The sequence below is a fragment of the Doryrhamphus excisus genome, linkage group LG12 (assembly GCF_037039965.1).
Source record: "Doryrhamphus excisus strain RoL-2023G ecotype Guam linkage group LG12, RoL_Dexc_Guam_v1.1, whole genome shotgun sequence".
Classification (NCBI taxonomy): domain Eukaryota; kingdom Metazoa; phylum Chordata; class Actinopteri; order Syngnathiformes; family Syngnathidae; genus Doryrhamphus; species Doryrhamphus excisus.
The window spans coordinates 2,043,528-2,066,191 of NC_136368.1; the positions used below are offsets into that span (position 1 = coordinate 2,043,528).

Sequence of the window (22,664 nt, forward strand, 5' to 3'; positions counted from 1 at the left end):
CACAGCTGAATTGTGGGTCAGTATGTTTCAGGAGGGGAGGGGCGGATTCTGGTTGGTGCCGCGCAATGCAAAAGCCGTCGACGCCTGGGGAGGGGTTGGGTGGGGTGGGGTGGGGGGGGGGTTAGGGTGGTGTTGAATTTGCCTCTTTAGCTAACACAGTATGTGTTTGTTTCATTTATATGGAATGATTCATACCGCCGTTTAATGTTTTGATGCAGACAAAGGAGATAGGAAGTCCTCGAGAACCTCGAGTCTTTTGTAGTCCCTGAAGAGTTTTGTAGTCCCTGAAACAGGCCTTTTTTTGTATACAGGTATTATTTATGTTATATAATGGGACTATAATAATATGAACACATAATGGTGCTAGTGGACCGATCGCAGCAGTAGATTACGGTTATTATAATAGCGTGACGATAAACGCGGCGACGTTGCTCAAAATGAGCCAATGAAATAGTTTATGTATTTGCCGAGAGAACCGTGGCCTGCTTCAAAGTAAGAAAAGATGGATGCTGACGCTGCTGCTGATGCATTTGGTTGTCAACAAAACTTTTGTATTTGTTCTTTCACGCTTGGAAACTAAGCTAGCCCCCCCACCACCATTTGGAACACCCTATAAACGTATTGAGTCCCGGTGCCTGAGTAGTAGCGATGTTATGCTAACGGGGCGTGAGCCAACGTTTTTGTTGACGTTTCGGCTTTGACTGAATTATTCCTCAGTGCAAGTAATCCCTGGGTGTTTCGCGTGGCTGCGCCATGTTTTGCCTGGGAGAATTTTCTCTGAATTGTTTACATTGTGGCTTGGCATGCATGCAGTTTTTTTTTTTAATCCCGGAAAAATAAGAGTAGGCCTGTATATGGATGATGTGGCCGTGTTTTGGAATGCCGCTGGTGTTGATTTACTGACCCTGGAGACGTGAAAATGGCTTTTTTGCAAATACTTGTGATTGGCGCATCCTTAAATATGTTATTTTTTTAACAGTCCAAGCAAAACTAAATAAATTTTGGGTTATAAATTATATTGGAATAAGAAAGTTGAAATAAATGGGGGGGAAAAATAACCAAGTTGATACTAATAAAGTGCGTTTTCACCTACAATCCGAACCTGCAAAGCCGAGATGCAGTTTTTCCTCGAAATATATATAACTTCTAAGCAAATCTACATGTGTTGTTTTACAAAAAAACAAAGTCTACATTCACAATACACGTAGGGGACCTGGGAATACCGCACACAAGTGGGCATCGGTGCTGTCACGTGTGTTTAGCGTCACCAAAAAGAGATAAAAGAGAAGAAGAGAAGATCTTTCACCCAAGCGGGGGTCCTGTGTTATCCAACCCTGCTTCTCAAATTCCCCCCCCCAAACCACCACACTGCTCCACTGCTTAATTAAGAGCGCCTCACCCTTCCCTTGCTGTGAAAAGACAGCCGCTGCCTTTCATTGCAGCTGAACGTGAAAGGCAAAGCTCGCCATTATTGACCCTATATTTACCAGAAGGACTCCCCCCTCCGTATTACCCTCGCAGGCCGTTTGAAGAGCCGATGAAAGTGCTCGTGGAGAACGTTCCGGCGGTCTAGATGTGGCCCGCCCTGCTTTTTTGAATATGCAGGATGTATTTAGAGGAGTCAATGTCAGGATGCTCCTGGACCACTGACTTCCTGTGTGTCGCTGCATCTGTATGCCAGCTGCTTCCTGGTTATGAGGACATCCATGACAGGCCAGTTACCCTCTTAACTTTTGTTATTGGACGGCCTGTCTATATCCACCAAATAGTCCCAAAAGATCTGTTGTGGCGACTCCGAAATCAGGAAAAAGCCGAAAGAAACCAACAAAAGTCAAGTTCCTTAGTCGTAAGTCGTTAGTCAACCTAACCTAAAGACTATTTACAGTCGTCAGTGAATCTAACTCATCTAAATGCGATTTAGTCATCAGTGAACCTAACCCTTTTCTGTAAAAGTTTACAAAAACTGGAGTTGCGAGTGAACGATTTTGTAAAAGCTAGTTGCCAGTGAACAGGACCTACATGGTTCTTGTAAAAACTATCCAGTCTTTGCAAACTTGGTCAAAAGTAAAGCCATCAATGAACCTAACTTGTTTTTTCCATATAAACAATTTATCTGTCAATGACTTAAGCTACATGTTTTATGTAAAAACTGGAGTTGGCAGTCAAGCTAACCTACATCCATACATCCATTTTCTATGCCGCTTATCCTCACTATTTGCTGGAGCCTATCCCAGCTGACTTTGGGCGAGAGATGGAGTACACCATGGACTGGTCGCCAGCCAATCACACCTAACCTACACCTAAAATTTAGTGAAAGCTAGCTAAAACAATTCAAGCTTTGCGAACCTAACCTCTGTTTTTTTTGTAAAAACTAGAGCCATCATTGAACCCAACTGGGTTTTTGTACAGCTTAGCCATCATACGTATTTTTGGTAAAAACTATTGAACTTGGGAAAAACTATTATGTTGTCAATTGACCGTTTTCCCGAAAAAACTACTTAGTTGTCCGTGAGCCTACTTGTTTTTGTAAACATTGACAGCTAGCACTCGATGAAACTAACGTAGCTAACTAGCGCCCTTACCTCAGCAAAAGTAGTAGAAAGACAGCAGGCTAAATCCAAACAAAGTTGGGCCTTATAGTTGAGGTAGTTGAACGTCGGCCATAAATATCCACCATCTTTGTGGTCAAGCTGCGTGTTGTTGCTGCAGTAACGCTTTCCTTTCACTCCGGGCAACGTTTGGCGCTGAATAGCAAGGACACACACAAAAAGGCTGTCCACCACTTTTTGCTTAGACTGGAAATTGATGTGGCTGACGTCATGACAACGGAACCATGATGACATCATTAGCGACGTGTTGTATCCATGTGAGATTATTTTCTACTGGATTTATTGATCAGGTGATTTATTGATCTCTTATTTGGTGATATTTTATTATTCATTCACGGTACATAAACTTCAGCATCATAATTGTAAATAGAGCCCACCCGATGTGCACACAGCAGACGGGTGGGCGCTATGCCACGACGAGGCCTGCATGGTGACGTGGGCGGGGCCGTTTCGCATCAGCGGCCACCAAAAAGTAGGCCGCCGGCCTCTTTTGAGGCGGCACGGACACACTTGACCACGCGGCCGCACCGCACCAATCTCCACCGCCCACACGTGGCGTCCAAAGGAGCCGCATCTGACACAGCGTGTGCACACACACGGGTCACGCTTCATGTGACCTGTTAGCTTTGTTGTTATAACCTGCTGCCATGTTGCATCCAAATCTCACTCGGGTTCAAAGCCGGGCTTTTATTTGCTTTAAAATGACTTTAATTGCAATTTGTAAGCATTTTACTCAGGCTGGCTGTGTGCTTTCATTTAAAACTCATTTTTCTTGTTGAATTAAAACACAATTAATTTGAATGTATTGATAAAAAATATTGAAATTGCATGAGCAGCAAGGTGCTAGGAAACAAGATGCTGGAGCCTATCCCAGGATACCTATGTACATTCATACTTATGGACAATGGTGTCAGACATGTTTTTTTAAAGAGTAGTAACAGACTACAAGATGCTGGAGATGCTGGAGCCTATCCCAGGATACCCATGGACATTCATACTTATGGACAATTGTGTCCCACATGGGATTTTTCTTTTAAAGAGTAGTAACACCGACCCCAAGATGCTGGAGCCTATCCCAGGACACCTATGTACATTCATACTTATGGACAATGGTGTCCCACATGGGATTTTTCTTTTAAAGAGTAGTAACAAAGACTCAAAATGCTGGAGCCTATCCCAGGATACCCATGGGCATTCATACTTATGGACAATGGTGTCCCACATGGGATTTTTCTTTTAAAGAGTAGTAACAAATACTACAAGATGCTGGAGCCTATCCCAGGATACTTATGTACATTCATACCTATGGACAATGGTGTCAGACATGGGATTTTTCTTTTAAAGAGTAGTAACACAGACTACAAGATGCTGGAGATGCTGGAGCCTATCCCAGGATACTTATGTACATTCATACTTATGGACAATGGTGTCCCACATGGGATTTTTCTTTTAAAGAGTAGTAACACAGACTACAAGATGCTGGAGATGCTGGAGCCTATCCCAGGATACTTATGTACATTCATACTTATGGACAATGGTGTCCCACATGGGATTTTTCTTTTAAAGAGTAGTAACACAGACTACAAGATGCTGGAGATGCTGGAGCCTATCCCAGGATACCTATGTACATTCATACCTATGGACAATGGTGTCAGACATGGGATTTTTCTTTTAAAGAGTAGTAACACAGACTACAAGATGCTGGAGATGCTGGAGCCTATCCCAGGATACCTATGTACATTCATACCTATGGACAATAGTTTCAGACATGGGATTTTTAAAAGGGTAGTAACAAAGACTACAAGATGCTGGAGCCTACCCCAGGATACCTATGTAAATTCATACCTATGGACAATGGTGTCCCACATGGGATTTTTTTTTCCACGAGAGTACATTTAGAAGCCCTGATTACATCATCATTCGATGTTGAAGTGTAATATAACGAGCGGCAACGTCGCCCTGGTGGCACACCTCACAGTGTCTAACGAGCTAATTGAGTTAGCCACATAGCCTGGCACCCTCCACTCTAATTGGCGCTGGACTCTCCACGTTTCCTATAAGCAGCTTCTAGTCTCCCCGGATTAGTCGACCGCGCTTCAGCACCGACGTCCTCGCTCACATCTCATCCGCAGCCTGCGGAGTGTTTTTTTTTTTTCAAGAATTTGGCCAAGGGGGGGTCGTTAAGGGATGGGGAGGATTTAAAAATCCCCAAACCACACTTAAGATATTAGCTGCTGATGCGCACACACAACAAACTGCCCCCCTGTTCTGGTTCTCCCCGTGCATGTGTGGGTTTTCTCCGGGTACTCCGGTTTCCTCCCACATTCCAAAAACATGCTAGGTTAATTAGCCACTCCAAATTATCCATAGGTATGAATGTGAGTGTGAATGGTTGTTTGTCTATATGTGCTCTGTGATTGGTTGGCCACCAGTCCAGGGTGTACCCCGCCTCTCGCCCGAAGACAGCTGGGATAGGCTCCAGCACCCCTGAGACCCTCGTGAGGAAAAGCGGTAGAAAATGAATGATATATCGATCCCACCTGGTTGCTAATTGTGAATGCTAACGGGCATCATATCACAGAAGTTCAACAATTAACACAATTGTTAAGACAATTGTACCTTATTTGCATATTCCTACCGTAGGACCCAGTGCTCAAACCCGATGTGGTGTCTCTTATCCAAACGCCAAACCAGCGACATCTTCATTTACTCTTTCGTGTCACATTTAATTACCCGGCAAGCATTAGCTTCCCCAAACATGACATGTCGCTTTGTCTCGGGCCTCTAACAGGATTTGTTTAATAGCGTACAATCCCTGATTCATATCTCTGCAACCCCCAGTCAGCCGCGATCAGCACTAATGAGCCTCAGCCACAGGAATAACGAGCTTCCCGTGGACACTGACTCTGGATGAGACAGGACAAAGTACTCGGGTCCAATAAAGTCCAATAATTGTGTCCAACCCCCAGATTATTGTCGTTTACTGCTGCGGTTGCGTCCTCCAATGCCATGCAAGCCGCATCCATATCAGCTCCAAGGAAGGAAAGTGAAAAGGAGCGGCAAGAAGTCCTGACTTGGACTCGTGGTCTTTTCCGCCTTCACCTCCACTCGTCCCCGGCGGGGGTGTCGGTGTTGTCCCTGATAATCCCCCCAGCTCAGAGGGCTGAGAGAGGAATGTCACGATGAAAGGAGAGGCGAGAAGGTCAGGTCGCCTCGTGTCCCGAGGTCCTTCAGCTGAACGCTCGGAGAATGTGTCGTCAAGTTCACCAGGTGGTGCCAAACGGAACGCTGGAATTCTCATCATGTCCGACACGTCTCTCTTTTGGATAGAAGCGAACAAGAATCCAGATGGTTGTTGTCCGCATTCCTTCAGCTGCCGCTAGCAGCTTTGGGAAAAGCCCCCCGATGCTTCCGAGCGATATCCATTACGTTGGCACTTGAATCTCCCTGGGTTTCTAAAAGCGGCCATGATGGCGCGTTACGTTATGGAAAGTTGCGCCCGCGGCCAGGATGTCACCGCCGTACTACGAGCAGGTCTAATTACAGCTACGTTCTCCACTCCTCACCTGGTGCTTTCACTTCTTTGGCGTTACGTCTGCCAGGGAACCTCGCTTGTTGCCAACTTCATTGTTGGTATTTGCTGCTGGGACTTTATTCATGAGTGATGGATATCCTATTACATTTAGGGAAACTGTCAAATCAGGTCTAATCGGGATCTGATCCAGATTACACAGTAGGAAGCAATGTAAATGCAACACAAAAAAAGTGTCACTTGAACTCTTCAGATCAACTTGCATATAAAGGATTCCACCAAACTCAGAAGCTCAAGCAAATCATGTTTAATTTGGATCTGATCCAGATTACAATGTAAATGCAACACAAAAAGGTGGTACTTCAACTCTTCAAATCATGTTGTAATTGTCTTTAAAAATGTCAGGTCCTTACTTGCATATAAAGGATTCCACCAAAATCAGAAGCTCAAGCAAATCATGTTTAATCTGGATCTGATCCAGATTACAATGTAAATGCAACACAAAAAAGTGCCACTTGAACTCTTCGGGTACATAATGTATAATCTTGATCTGAAGCAATGTAAATGCAACACAAATGTCTTTTAAAATGGTGGGTCCTTACTTACATATAAACGATTCTATGCAAATCAGAAGTCAAATCAGATTTAATCTAGATCTGATCCACATTGCACATCTGGAAGCAATGTAAATGAAAATCCCACGTTGAGATGCCGGAATTGCAGTATAATCTGTTGTTTGTTGTTCTTATTATCGATGTGTAGGCTTGGCAGAGGTGCAAGTTATATATTTATATAAATATACATATGTAAGTACATGCTCACACATGTCTTATGAGATATTTATCATGTGTTTTTATTGACAAACCCCCAGTTATAAATCAACCTGCCGGTTCTACCAAAGAGAATTTAGAGTGGAGGCGCAATGAGGACACATTGGTCGAGCGCCATTACGTCATTCCAGCACCTTGTCGGCCGCCGTGAGTCACGTTTGCTGCGAGCCAACAGCAGTTTATTCGGGTCACGCACAACTGGAGGCAGCCAGCGCTTGTAAAGCTTTCACTGGGGTTGACACTGCGGGTCGAACCAAAATACGTCCGACAGCTGACGTGCGTCCTGTAGACTGTTGATATTAGCGCACGGTTTATTACGCGTCATCATGTTGCTGTTCAGTGAAAACATTATGATTTACGGGATAGCATAAATGCTTTTTGCTGGACTGGAATGGTTTTGATGATTTGAGATGAGAAGAGGAGTTGAACCAACTGGCAGGCAACGAGCTCTAAGACCTAATACGACTTCTCGGTTGCACGGTGGTGGACAGGGGCAAACACGGATCAACGTTCAAACGCTCCAAACACTGAAATGATCCAAAACCAAAAACACACACAGCAGTAGAGGATGGCTAACTAGCTAACGTTGTTCCATCAACTTGCACCATTTTTGCTGTTGTTTTTTGGGGTCTGTGCTGTTGGCATTTGCATCATTATTTATATGCATTTAACTTTTTCACTTCTTTTTCACTTTTTTATGGTGTTTTTGCTTTTGAAATATTTCTGTGTTTGGACATTATATTGTGTTATCACATGAAATGACATTTTCTCTCAAACACACAAATATTATTCAAATTAACGACAGTGTTTGTCCCTATTTGTAAATAACCACTTGTGGTTTTAAACTGTGGTACAAAATGAGCCATTGCAATATCAATTAGTATGACTGTCATCATCACTGGCGATTAGACAACCTTCACAGCTGATTCATTCATTCATTTTCTACCGCTTATCCTCACGAGGGTCGCGGGGGTGCTGGAGCCTATACCAGCTGGTGGCCAGCCAATCACAGGGCACATATAGACAAACAACCATTCACACTCACATTCATACCTATGGACAATTTGACTAGCATGGACTAGCATGTTTTTGGAATGTGGGAAGAAACCGGAGTACCCGGAGAAAACCCACGCATGCACGGGGAGAACATGCAAACTCCACACAGAGATGGCCGAGGGTGGAATTGAACCTGGTCTCCTAGCTGTGAGGTCTGCGCGCTAACCACTGGACCGCCGTGCAGCCCTCCTTCATAGTTGATGTCCTCAACAAACAAGATGTGTGTTTGTCATGGCATCTGTGTGTGTGAGTGGGGGGGGGGGGGGGGGGGTTATGGGGTCTTGGTGTGTGTGTTTGATTGCACCACAGCTTGCACCTGGCCTCTTGTCCATGCCTAAAAGCCCAGAGGGGTGCAATAAAGACGGCCTTGTCCCAAACATCACACACACACAGTAGTCATCTAGGTCATATCTACATTTTATGTGATTCTTGAGCTGAGAATATAAGATGACACCACCTCCCTGGTATTTCCTTTATGGGGGTGGGGAGGCCTCCTTAGTCCCTATCTGTCTTAAATCTTGTATCCTGTGTTTGTTGTTTACATTTAAGCGTGGCTGGATGCTCGTGTTGGTGTGCAGCAAGAACTACTTGGGCTTTGTTTAGCTAACTTTTCTTGGCAAAGAGAGTGAAGTGCAAGTACTAAACCACCAGCGACGACTCAATGCTAGTTTAAATTGGCTAATGCCATCGACAAGCAGATGCGACCATGGTTTGACAAAACGCTGACTCTGCACAGGAGTCGGGTTGCATCGGTACTGTTTTTTTACCGTCCTGTGATTGTCCTAAATAACATGCTGTGCCATAAACTACCATATATTCTTGTTTCTTACACCACAAAATGGTTGTTTAGTAGCGCTTCTGCCCTGGCAGAGCAAAACAAAGCTATGTTCTTTATTTGCTAGCCGTCGTGTCACTGCAAACTGCAACAAAACAACACAATGAATCATGTTTAATCTGGATCTGATCCAGATTACACAGTAGGAAGCAATGTAAATGCAACACAAAAAAGTGGCACTTGAACTCTTCAGTTCAGGTTGAAATTGTCTTTAAAAATGTCAGGTCCTTACTTGCATGTAAAGGATTCCACCAAAATCAGAAGCTCAGGCAAATCATGTTTAATCCGGATCTGATCCAGATTACGCAGCAGGATGCAATGTAAATGCAACAAAAAAAAGTGGCACTTGAACTCTTCAGATCAGGTTGAAATTGTCTTTAAAAATGTCAGGTCCTTACTTGCATATAAAAAAATCCACCAAAATCAGAAGCTCAAGCAAATCATGTTTAATTTGGATCTGATCCAGATTGCAATGTAAATGCAACACAAAAAGTGGCATATGAACTCTTCAGATCAGGTTGTAATACTTGCATACAAAGGATTCCACCAAAATCAGAAGCACAGGCAAATCATGTTTAATCTGGATCTGATCCAGATTACGCAGCAGGATGCAATGTAAATGCAACAAAAAAAAGTGACACTTGAACTCTTCAGATCAGGTTGTAATACTTGCATACAAAGGATTCCACCAAAATCAGAAGCACAGGCAAATCATGTTTAATCTGAATCTGATCCAGATCACACAGTAGGAAACAATGTAAATGCAACACATAAAGTGGCACTTGAACTCTTCAGATCAGGTTGTAATTGTCTTTAAAATGTCAGGTCCTTACTTGCATATAAAAGATTCCACCAAAATCAGAAGCTCAAGCAAATCATGTTTAATTTGGATCTGATCCAGATTACAATGTAAATGCAACACAAAAAGTGGCACTTGAACTCTTCAGATCAGGTTGTAATTGTCTTTTAAAATGTATAAAACAACACAATGAATCCTCATTTTTAAAAATAAGCCACTTATGCTGGCCTGTAATAACGATCAGATGATGCAAGCACGACTCCGCAGGTCAGTCTTCTCAAAGTTGTGTCCTACTTTCAACATCTGGCAGTTGTTTTGCATTACTGCGTGCTAAAAGTGTTATAGCTGGGTATAATGATAGACCAACTCAAAACGTGGAATTGGATTTTACAGGTTTTTACTGAATAAGACACAGAACATACACAAATGGAGGGTTTGGGATTTACAATATGAACTATGTTTATGTATAACTCTCACATGACCTCGATATTTTGGTGTTTTGTAATCAAACCAAACATTATAAACACTCAAATGTCCGAATAAAATATCATAACTTTGTTGTATCATGCTTGCTTTTCTGTCACTTTTCGTCACACGGGCCTTAAACAAACCCCCACTCTGTTTTGGAATGACACATATGTCACTTAGAAGTCTCAAATTTGAGAAACCGCTGGAATTTAGACTTAAAGTCATTGAAAATGAGTTTTCATGACAAAAAGCGAAGCCTTTCCGCTCTTCAACAGTCAAAACATTTGATGGTATTTTTAGCGGTTGGTGTGTCGGCCGGGGCCGGGGGTTCGGTTTTGTTGGCGAGCGTGTCAGCGGCAGCAGTCGGTGTGTGAAGCGAAGCACTGTGGAGTAAATCAATTCATCAGCAGCTGCCCATGTGATCCTTTCAAGCTCCGCCGCTGACTGAGCATTTTTTGTTCTCCACTTGGCTACGACTTTTAGCACGACTAACTCCGCTCAATCTCTCCTCTTTGTGCGCATCGGGAAACGTCTCTTGTATTTATCGTCGTCGTGTTATTTAGTAGTTGTGAAACTTCAATGTGCTTTGGTCATACAGCTATTGTTGTATTTTTTGTAGTATTTGTGTTGGGGGGGGTCTAACCACGTTAAAGTACAAGGTCAAATATCACTTGTTGAACAAGTTCTTTAAAAAAGAAGCTCAGTCTTTCCAAAACATGCATTTATTTTACACATTATAATGGGACTGTATGTGAATGTAGCTTGTCATTACAACTCTGTACAGCAGGTGGCGATATGCATTGTAACCTTAATTTTCTGTATGAGCAACGTTTTCGGTTGTTTGTGGTTAATTGGCTCCAGACCTGGCCACGATTTTTTGTATATTAAGAAATATTATCAATATTAAGAAATTGAATATTTCTGTCGAGCACAGAAAACCTGTATTACTTTCTAAATGCAGTTTCTGTCAATATTAAAGCTCTGTAGACATGAAATAACACCCCTATAGTCACTTTTACACACTTGTTCTTTATTTACACCGGGATCACGTCAGGGGCACAAGAGACAGCCATGGCTTTAAGCGTAGCATGCTAGCTAGCTCACTCGTTAGCCTCCAATTTATTTATTCTAAACTTTAAAAAAGGTTTTCAAACTAAGTGGGGAAGAAAGACAAAGTAAAAAGATAAAAGCTTACCACTTCCACATGGAATGGGAGGCTAACTTTTTTTCACTCTATCATGTCTGACTCCATGCAGTGTTAAGATAATGTAATGTCTCATCAGTGTTTTGTGTCATTACTGATGCCGAGTGACCAGAATACTACATAGAGTAGTATATGAGTTGTCTTTTAATATATTTGAACTAATAATGCGCCATAGTCAACCATGAAACATTAACGATTAATTAATGAATTTGGAAAATGGCAATAGAGTGTTTGAATCACAATGTAACGACTGTATTTACATTGTTTGCTGCATGTAAAACTATAATTATCACGTCTGAAATGGGAAAGCAGTTGTTTGTCCTCAAGTCCTTGATCGTCTTTCGTGTGGCGTCCATATTTTGTCCGAGCCTGCGCTTTCCAGAACAAAGAAAGCCAGCGTCAATGATGTCATCTTTCGAAGGTTGTATGACCATCGGAGTGTTTTATAATTGTTACAGCCTGTGAGGTCAACGCGCTCACGTGGCAGACGACCAGACACACCAAAAAAAACCCAACTGTGCTCATGTTGTCGTCGTGAGGCTAAATGTGTAGCGACTTGGCTGCGTCCAGAAACAAGACGTCGAATTGAATATCATCAAGAGTCTACGTCTCTGATCTTGTGGCCCAAGCTTATTGACGTGCGGCTACTAATTGTTTATAGACTGTTTAGTGGACCGAAACCAAGCTGAAATCTTACGCGAGCTAGGAGTTGGCACACTTGACTTTGTTTACGTCGTATTTTAGTGCTATTATAACTACAAATGTTTTCTCGTACATTTTCAACAAATCTTCCTCAAATTATACACATGTGCTTTTCAATCCTTTAAAGATGTTTATTGAATTTTATGGCAATTCGACTACATGTGCTAACACAGGGATGGCCAAAGTGCGGCCTGGGAGCCATTTGCAGCCTGCGACTGTTGTTTTTACTGGCCCTTGGTACATTTAAAAAATTTTGTTTCAAAAGAAGGCAAATACAAACAGCAAAAATAGAAAAATCTATAATAAAGTAAATTAATAAATATAATAAATATATAATAAATAAAATAAATAATAAATATAATAAAGTAAAAATAAATAAAGAGGAAAAAGTTGTAATTTTATAAAAATTAGGTAAAATTATGACAAAAATGATGAAAAACATTATCATTTTAGTAGCATAAAGTTGAAATATTACAGGAAAAAATATTTTTTTAACATTGTGAAATGAGAATGAGAATTTTAAATGTATAACTTCTTGCAATGAGTTGTGTGAGAAATCTCAAGTAAAACTCGCCTATGGGGCTTAATACCAGCGGCGGCGAGTGGTCTATTTGCCATAAAAAATAATGGCACAAGGTACATAGTAGAGGTGCATGTTTTGATAAACTTTCATCCTTTTGTGTTCAGCGGTTGAGGAGTAGAAGAGGAAACTAACACAAACGCATACAATGGCCTGATTATTTACACACATGCGACATTTTACTTCCCTGAAGAGTTGAGCTGCATTTATTTTGGCTAGTGCGTGCCGAGCCTTTGCATTAGCCTGCACCGTGTGTGTGTGTGTGTGTGTGTGTGTGTGTGTTTGTGTGTGTGTGTGCTGGGAGTTGGAAAGTGATGACTCAGCCGAGCGACACTGTGATGGATTCTAAATGGAAGCTGTTGGAGGCCAGCGAGTGCTTGGCTGCTGTGGCTGGAACATGTATTCGTATTTGCACACTGTGCACACACATGTGGCGGTTTCCTGCTCATAGGCACGTCAAAAATGATGATGATTATATCTTATTGTGTCCAGAGTTGGTTATCAGTGAAAGCAAACACACTGGCTCCTTTTTGCGCTTTTATTTTCTGTTCTGTTTATCTTTCCACTTCCTCACTTCTTTGCATTGAAAGGGCTGGGAATATCCGACACCACTTGACTTATTCTAGTTCCAGTTTGCATTTCCTGGTGTTCTGAGCGAACGTTCTGAGCGAATCATTGCCTGAGAGGTTTTATGTTGAGGTTCTGCTGAATCGTCTTGTGATTCCCAAGAAACCGCTGCACTCCAAAAGTATTCCACATCTTGTGATTCCGACCGAACAACAATCCAGATGAGGCCTTCTTCGGTTACGTCACCGCTGTTGTGTTTCATAACTTCCCAGTCGCCCCCCGACGGTGACGAACTGAAAAATGAAAGGACGTGAAGGCCACTTTGATATTGTGAAGATATGCTAAGAAGTCATATATATGCATCTCAGCTTTGTAATATACATGAAAAAAATATTATTAGTATCAACTTCAGTCTATGCTCTTTTTTTCCAGTTTTGATTTTTCCCCCAATTTTTTTTCAACCTTATATGATCTTGTATTTTAATGACTTAATTTTTTTAATAATATTATATTATATAATATTATTTATAATATTAAATAATTTCTAAAAAATACAACCTTATTTTGTTGGATTTTTCATATTATGACTTTAAAAAAAATAAATTTCTTCTTTAATATTTCAACTCTATGCTGCTAAAAGAATGTTAGTTTTCCTTATACTTTTCTTCTTATTACAATACAGCTTTTTTTTCTTACTGTTTTCATGGGGGGGGGGTGCTGTAGCCCAGGACGTGGACATTAGAAATCATCACATTGTTTACGTTCCTTCGTTGTGTGGAACTTTCTATCCGCTGTCTGCATCGTCGATGACTTTGCACTGACTTCCTTTAAAATCCTGTCTGTGGGCGGAGCTTGTGCGATTAAGGTTAGCGTGCACTTGACCCTCATGTGATTGATGGATGTCGAATAGAACGCTGTCTTCCTTTATTGACATTCACTGGATAAAAGCCAACTTTTAGAAGGGCTTTTAACCTTGGCCGAGACGTCGTCTTATCGCCAAGGATGAGAGATGAGGGATTTGCACCTCGTGGCCATATTTGCTCCATTAATACATCGTGCTGACCTCTTGTGCTTTGTCCTAAGTTGGTCATTTCTGCTCAGGTTTTTGGACATGAAGTTGTGTGGCATCCTCATCAGCAGTGACTTGGTCCTGTGAGCCCTGCTGTTTTTATTAGTTTACTTATTGGGGTTATTAAAAATAGCTTTGGCTTTACTTTCTCTACCAGGAAACAGGATGTAGCCCACAAGAGAAGGTCTCTAGACTGTTGCTAACAGATATACTGAACTTCCACGACATCAGTGGGCATCCCGAGACCCTCGATTACATTGTCACAAATAACATCATTTCTTAGATAGCCAACCTTGTATATAAGTTAAAAACACTAAGTATGTTGTGGTTCCACATCCAGCTATGCTTTATATTTGCATGACCCCAACCAAGTCACCCCAGTGTGTTTGCTCAGCCTACAAAACGACCTTCTGGGAGGCATTGTGTTTGATTCCCGCCAACAAAACACGCAAGCACGCTTCACTCTGGGCTGGAAAAGCAAAACAAAACCATAAAAATGTCTCCTTGTTTACGCTCTTGTCTGTTGTTGATCATTTTCACTTTCTGTCCACAGGGTCGACATGTCAAGACGGGACAATTGGCGGCCATCAAGGTCATGGATGTCACGGAGGTCAGTTTATTTTATATGTACAGCTACTGATTAGTGATAGCATTGTGGACTAATACATGGGACTAATACAGGAAGTTCCCACTTCATAGTATCGGATAGCTCTGGTACAGCTTTATTGTATTTTCATGTGAATAATCACAAAAAGTTCCAGTTTTCAGGTTTTAATCTAAAACCAAATAACTATTAGTCAACTACTAGTCAACGTTGTGGTCTAAAAAGTCAGCCGTCAGAACTTGTATGTCATCGAAAGACGTGTATTGCCGTGCGAGAGGTTCCCCCCCAGATGTTGGCAAACTTTCTTCTTGTCATCCAAAAATGATTATTTTTTAAAAGGGTCAGTGAAGCGGCTCACATAACCCACCCCGCCCCCGGCATCCACCCACACGCTCCTTGGAAATGTGGACTCCCATTGCGCCACAGATGAGCCCAAATTGGGCCGTGTGATGCCATAATTTGCATATTTTACTTGCTGCATGCGATAGGCTTTATTTCTCCAAGTTATTCCGAATACAAACAATCAAAAGTTGGGAAAGCCTCCTGGAAAGTATCATGGTATTCCGCCGTGGAGACTCCACTGTATTTGTTTTGCAGTGAATTCACGTCACATGCGCTCTGACCCACATTCCATTTCCTCTTCCATACAGGGGAAGGGGGGGGGGGGCTGAGACACACGGACACCCACTCCCACATGAATATAGTTAATATGAATAAAAGTCCAAATAAAGCCAGTGGTGGGCTGGTGCTGTGCAGTTTCCGTGTGTAGCGAGTTTGCTTTAGTTTCCATGGGACCTAAAAACCACCATAAAGAATTCAGCAGATTTCTTATCTTCTGAACGATTTCCCCCCCGTCCTCTCTGGATTGTCTTGGAAAAGTTCATCAGAAGTGAACTTGAATCATGGCAGCCGTTTGCTGCTCCCAAATGTTTTGAGTAATGGCTTTTAATAAATGGCTTCTTGTCTTCCTGTTACTCCAAGAAGCGTTAATGTTTCTAGTCGACTGGCCTACATTCTAGTTGGTTGATTTATTCTGAAATTCTGAGTGTGTAAATTGGAATAATTTTTGTTGTTCTGGTTCTAGTTGGCTTCAATAATTTAAGGGTTGTATTCCATTACATCTCAGATTATTTTTGTTTAGATTTAGTTGTATTTAATTGTAATGACAATTTTTATTGTATTATGTTGAAATGTAATTTTTTGGACCCCAGGAAGAATAGTCTTCACTGCAGTGAGGACTAATCACTGGATCTGTAATGAACAATAAACTGGCCAATTGTAGGTTGAGCTCCAGGTGTAACTTTAAGACATGTAGCAAAGCCTGCTTTAAAGAAAAAAAACAACAACTTTCAACAACTTCAAAGTGAGTTTTAAAACTTCTCGCTCATATCGCTTGATTTTCCATCCATCCATCCATTTTCTATGCCGCCAATACCAGCCTGAATTTTACGAAGTATCGGATCGGAAACTAAATCGGTGGTATCGCAAAAGTAGTAGCGAGAAGGCAGTAGTAGAGGACTCCGACACCAGCCTAGATGTTAAATACCCAGCAGGTTAATTGCAGCTCGTCCACCACCATAAAACTCAGAAATCACACAGTAAAACGTAAAAAAAAACGTATATTGCTACAATGCAGCAGCAACAGAACCAATGTTGTAATCGCAGGAAGGCGCGTAGCGCTCAGTCAGCTCTAATCGCCACGTGTTGATTGTAAACCGTCCGGAAAGTTGAACATGCATGACTTCCACATGGATTCCGCAACATTTTAAAGCGCATTCAGAGGTAAACAAAGCTGCGGGATGCTGCCCACTCAAGTGCAACCAACTATTTGGCGACCATCTCAGACTCGAGGCACTACGGTATGCGTGAGATGAGATGAGGCCTACCTGCCTTCATCATCAAGTGGAAAGCTTTGTGACACTGCCAACTAGTGGCCTGGCATGCACGCTACGTCTTCTCCTTAGTCTGTCATTTCTTTAAAACTGGAACATTTCTATCCATTTTTGCATGTTTTGGTCTGCGGGTAGACGCCGCAGCCTCCCCTGAGCAGACATTCCGGTTACGGGGTTCAATCCCATAATCTTCCTGATGGGAGGCCTCGTCACGGAGCAGTTTGAAGGTTTAGTCTTGAACTCCTCATGAGTCCATCGTGTCCTCCACGTTGTCTTTTCCGGCCCTGCGTCCCTCCGCGTCCCTCCGCCCTGCTTCCGGTTTTCACAACGGCTCCATTCTGCGGTCACCGCCGACACGCTCGTTTCCATTGTATGTTTCAGTGCAGCAAGATGGCCGCCTCCATGTCTCCCCACCACGTCCTGCCCAGGAATGATAATGAGCAGCTTGTGCGAGGGAATGACTGGTTGAGGTGCGGTGAGGGTGGGGGGGTGGGGGTGCCTGAAGGATGGGACACAGAGAGGCGAGGTGAAGCGCTGTAATGATGCCTTGTCTTAACATGTGACTAAGCTCGTTATAAGTTAATGCAGCGTGATGTCCAAGGACGGGGGGGGGGCAGACATGAGGCATACGGCGGCCATGCGGGAGACAATGATGTCATCAAGTGTGTTTGTCTATTATGACTCACACACTTTATCTTTTTGCCTTCTTCTCTGTCCACTTTTTACTGGCTGGAGTGAGAGCTCTGACCGTATGAGAGTTGAGGGCAAAAGAAGTCCATAGTGACTCCATAGTGACTCCATAGTGACTCCATAGTGACTCCATAGTGACTCCATAGTGACTCCATATTGAGTCCACATTCAATACGTGGTTCATTTAAAGTGCTTTGCATTCTGTAGCTCAAATCTTCCAAGCCAAAATGATGTCCTCTGGGCTCATTATGTGGCTTATTTATATTTTCGGCTGTATTTACCATCTTAAATTTCACAAACATTCTCTTAAATATACTTTTTAAATGCTTTTATGGCATATTACATGATCTAACTCAAATATTCCAAATAAAAATGCCCTTTTCTGGGTTGAAATGCTGTTTTGTACAAAGCAGGAAGTGGGGTGCCATCATAATAATCAAGTTCTAAAGCTGAGCTGTCTCAGCGTCCCAGTTTATGTTGTCTTGACGCATCCGTCTATGTTGAAAGGATGAAGAGGAGGAAATCAAGCTGGAGATCAACATGCTGAAGAAGTACTCCCACCACAGGAACATCGCCACCTACTATGGCGCCTTCATCAAAAAAAGCCCACCAGGCCACGACGACCAGCTTTGGGTAGGTCTTCTCATCAATAACATTTATTTACAAAAAAAGAAAAAATCTAACATATTTGCCAGTTATGCAAAACCATCTCGGTATTTATAGCAACTGATTTTGTTCGAAGGGATGACATTGTTTTATAACCCCCCCGATCTCAGAGAGGTGTCACCCGGCCTCCGAAAATCACAGCTGCCGCCATGACTTGTTTACAACCCACACGCTGTCTGCATGTCTTCCACTTTGGACACTCTCCTGTGCCGGCACGCGCCAGGACCGAGTACATGACTTCACTGGACTGCACACGTCCTAAAACCTCCTTTGTAGTCTCGTCTTTGTAGAAGAGCGACGGGGACGCCGCTAATCTTTGTCAGTGATGTTTGATGTACAATATATGGACAGAAGTATTGGGACGCTGTTCCTAGTCAGGGAATGGATCGACGAGAGGTTAGACGACAGTCCTTTTGGAGACATTTGAGACAATTGTGTGTTCTTACCTTTGCGAGACACACAAATTTTTTTTTTTAACTGAAATTAAATATTTTGCCATGAAATAAATTAGATTTGGTCACAAAAAGCTGAAGATATTGTTATATTTTGTCTCAAAAGAATACTGTGACAGGTCAGAAAAACACTAGCATGCTATGAAAATACAATTTGGCCGCAAAAAGGCCAAAAAGATGTTGTGTTTTATCTCAAAAGGCTACTCTGGCTACTGTTTTGCCATTAAAAAGCTGCACTAGGTCAGGGTAATTCTAGTTTGCTCACATATGTGTAACATTTTGCCATGAAAACACAAAAATTGGTCACAAAAGGGTAACAATAGTCTATAAAAATGTCATGTTTTGCCTGGAAAAATGCTGCACTAGGTCAGGGAAATTCTAGTTTGCTCACATACGTGTGACATTTTACCATTAAAACACTAAAATTGGTCACACAAAGGCATAAAAATGTTGTGTTTTGCCTGAAAAGACTAATGTTTTGCCATTAAAATGCTGTATTCGGTCAAGGAAATGATAGTCTAGTCACATACGTGTAACATTTTGCCATGAAAACACAAAAATTGGTCACAAATGGTAACAATAGTCTATAAAAAATTTTATGTTTTGCCTGAAAAATGCTGCACTAGGTCAGGGAAATTCTAGTTTGCTCACATACGTGTGACATTTTACCATTAAAACACTAAAATTGGTCACACAAAGGCATAAAAATGTTATGTTTTGCCTGAAAAGACTAATATTATGCCATTAAAATGCTGTGTCTTATTTGTGTCTTATTGATTCTGGTCCTTTTAATGTTGAGATGTTATATGTAGCGTAATGAAATGATGAAGAGGTACTATGAAGAGGTCTATACAACTAACATGTGTCGCCCCAGTTGTTGCGCTACAACAGAAACAGGAAACAGATGACGGGTGCAGCAGGTGGTGTTTTGTTTTTTTACCCACTCCAAACGCGTGCTTTTAGTTTTGAACCTGTTTTGTCCCTGTTTTTCACAAAGCTAAATCCAGTATTTCATAACCCAAAAATGCCTCAACACAATCAGTCCAGATGTGTTCACTGGAGGTCAAAGCTGGACAAGGTTTCCACCATCTTCTCAATATTCCCTCTTGTGTCCTCCAGCTGGTGATGGAGTTCTGCGGCGCCGGTTCCATCACAGACCTGGTGAAGAACACCAAAGGCAACTCGCTGAAGGAGGACTGGATCGCCTATATCTCCAGGGAGATTCTCAGGGTCAGGGCCCCACGTGTTTCTAACCACTTCCTGTTTGAAAACATCCTCTGATTGGTGGTGTTGTCCTTTCCTGCAGGGCTTAGCTCATCTTCACGCCCATCACGTCATCCATCGGGACATCAAAGGTCAAAACGTGCTGCTGACGGAGAACGCTGAGGTCAAACTAGGTACGTTTCTGACACGTTTACAAACAACAACAGGGAAGATTTAGTCTCAAACGCTTTCCTCCATAGTGGACTTTGGCGTGAGCGCTCAGCTGGACCGAACTGTGGGCCGCAGGAACACCTTCATCGGGACGCCATATTGGATGGCTCCTGAGGTCATCGCTTGTGATGAAAACCCGGATGCCACCTATGACTACCGGGTCAGTCTTGCTGTTGATCAATTAGCCTGCTTAAAAACAAAATGGTGGCAGTTTATTTTAATACATCAATAATCAGAATGTGATGGTCTTCTTCCTGTTTTCCAGAGTGACCTGTGGTCCTGCGGAATCACGGCCATCGAGATGGCAGAAGGAGCTCCCCGTAAGTTGACGTGACGATCCATATCGATTCGAATCAAGCTGACGTAACTAACATCCAGTCGTGGTCTTCCTCCAGCGCTGTGTGACATGCACCCCATGAGAGCCCTCTTCCTCATCCCCAGAAACCCTCCTCCTCGACTCAAGTCCAAAAAATGGTGCGTTCACGTGAAACACCTCCCAAACCAAACCAGCAGTACCTCCACCTCCAGTGAATAGCACATCTCACCTAGTAGTGGAGGGGAGATGATGACCATGGTGCTTGCAGGTCCAAGAAGTTCTTCAGCTTCATTGAGGGCTGCCTGGTGAAGAACTACACTCAGCGCCCCCCCACAGAGCAGCTCCTCAAGCACCCCTTCATCCGCGACCAGCCCAACGAGAGGCAGGTGCGCATCCAGCTCAAAGACCACATCGACCGCACCAAAAAGAAGAGGGGCGAGAAGGGTGAGAAGCTCGTTCACTTGGAGTATTTTTAGGACGTCTTTTTAACCATCACGTTCTCCACAGATGAGACGGAGTATGAATACAGTGGAAGTGAAGAGGAGGAGGAGGAAGCATCCGAGCAAGAAGGAGAGCCAAGGTAAACATCGGGCATATTAAACACCTCCTTAATTAATTAGTCATGAATTAATTCCATCATGAACACTTTAACAAGATGTTCAAAGATCACGTCTCCTTCTCTCACCGCGTCGCAGCTCCATCGTCAACGTGCCGGGCGAGTCCACGCTGCGCCGCGACTTCATTCGTCTGCAGCAGGAGAACAAGGAGCGCTCGGAGGCGCTGCGCCGCCAGCAGCTCCTGCAGGAGCAGCAGCTCCGCGAGCAGGAGGAGTACAAGCGGCAACTACTGGCTGAGCGGCAGAAGCGTATTGAGCAGCAGAAGGAGCAGAGGCGGCGGCTGGAGGAGGTGAGTCATAAAAATAAATACATTTAAAAAACGATATTCTGATATTTATTCATGTTTTGCAGCAACAACGGCGTGAGCGGGAGATGAGGAGGCAGCAGGAGCGCGAGCAGCGCCGTCGTGAGCAGGAGGAGAAGCGCCGCGTGGAGGAGCTGGAACGCCGCCGCAAGGAGGAGGAGGAGCGCCGACGAGCTGAAGAAGAGAAGAGGAGGGCTGACAGGGAGCAGGTAGCCTAGCGCTGTACTAGCTTTCTTTTTTGTATCCTTTCCATGCTAACGCTGCAACTTTCCCGGGTGGTTGTGACTGTCAGGAGTACATCCGACGCCAGCTGGAGGAGGAGCAGAGACACCTGGAGATCTTGCAGCAGCAGCTCCTGCATGAACAAGCCATGCTGTTGGTGAGTGGCCAACACTTACAGATATAAGAAGCAGCATCACTGGGCCATAGAAAACCACATCGAATGCCGACACCCCTCGAACGGGCTCACTCGCGTCAACATGAGGAGTTATCAGAAGATAAAATAAGCCTTTATTAGTCCCACAAGGAGGACATTTAAGGTTTACTGCAGCAAAGGCAGAGTACGCAAGCATAGAAAGTGCAAAATCAAGGTAGTACAAATCAAGAAGTTACACTCAAAAGTTTGAGATCACGTCCAAATTTCTTTGTTTTCCAAAGAAAAACACATTTTCATACATTTCACAAACAGTTTTTTCCATTTCACAAACAATTAAAAGTAATCAGATGATTTTCAAAGAAGGATGTACATTTTTGTTAACTACTCCCTTCAGAGAGCAGCACAAACTGGGTCTAACAAGGACAGAAAAACACTGCAGAACTGTGCAAGAAGACATATCTGAGAGTGTGTTTTCCAAAGAAAAACACATTTTCATCCATTTCACAAACAATGAAAATGAATGAGATGAAGGATGAAGGATGAAGGATGTACATTTTTGCATAGAGGCCTACTATCAACAACTGCCAGTCCTCTGCATCAATCTCCTGGTATGGCTGCTAATCCAAGTTCATCCTTTTATAAGGCTAATAGATTATTAGAAAAGCCATCTAAAAATCTAAACTAAAACTAAAATCTCTTACCATGCTGTTAACTACTCCCTTCAGAGAGCAGCACAAACTGGGTCTAACAAGGACAGAAAAATGCTGCACAACTGTGCAAGAAGACAAATATGTGATAATGTGTAGTTTAAGACAAATACGCCTCACAGGTGGTCACCTGGCAGCTGTACTAAATAGTAGCCGTCAAACACCAGTTTCAGTATCAACAGTGAAGCGGCGACTTCGGGATGCTGGACTTCATGGCAGGATTCCTGAGAAAAAGCCATATCTCAGACTGGCCCAAAACATTTCTAAGTGATCCCAAACTTTTTCTGTTTATTTCCTGAGTTATTTCCTTGATAATTCCCCAGGTTTTTATTCCTTATTCTTTGGTCTTTGTTCA

The 22,664-nt window shown here is 42.8% G+C and overlaps 1 protein-coding gene across 13 annotated transcripts in view; it reads left to right on the plus strand.

The window, feature by feature from the left end:
* Positions 1-22,664, plus strand: part of LOC131135660 (mitogen-activated protein kinase kinase kinase kinase 4-like) — a 49,084-nt gene that overhangs the window by 9,592 nt on the left and 16,828 nt on the right. For all 13 annotated transcript variants that reach the window (XM_078795272.1, XM_058081834.2, XM_058081832.2 and 10 more), the window contains exons 3-14: positions 14,805-14,861; positions 17,945-18,070; positions 19,675-19,785; positions 19,862-19,952; positions 20,019-20,149; positions 20,255-20,309; positions 20,385-20,463; positions 20,574-20,749; positions 20,813-20,885; positions 21,001-21,211; positions 21,274-21,435; positions 21,519-21,605. In XM_078795272.1, the coding sequence (XP_078651398.1) occupies positions 14,805-14,861; positions 17,945-18,070; positions 19,675-19,785; positions 19,862-19,952; positions 20,019-20,149; positions 20,255-20,309; positions 20,385-20,463; positions 20,574-20,749; positions 20,813-20,885; positions 21,001-21,211; positions 21,274-21,435; positions 21,519-21,605 (1,359 nt within the window). The remainder of the gene's footprint in view (positions 1-14,804; positions 14,862-17,944; positions 18,071-19,674; positions 19,786-19,861; positions 19,953-20,018; positions 20,150-20,254; positions 20,310-20,384; positions 20,464-20,573; positions 20,750-20,812; positions 20,886-21,000; positions 21,212-21,273; positions 21,436-21,518; positions 21,606-22,664) is intronic.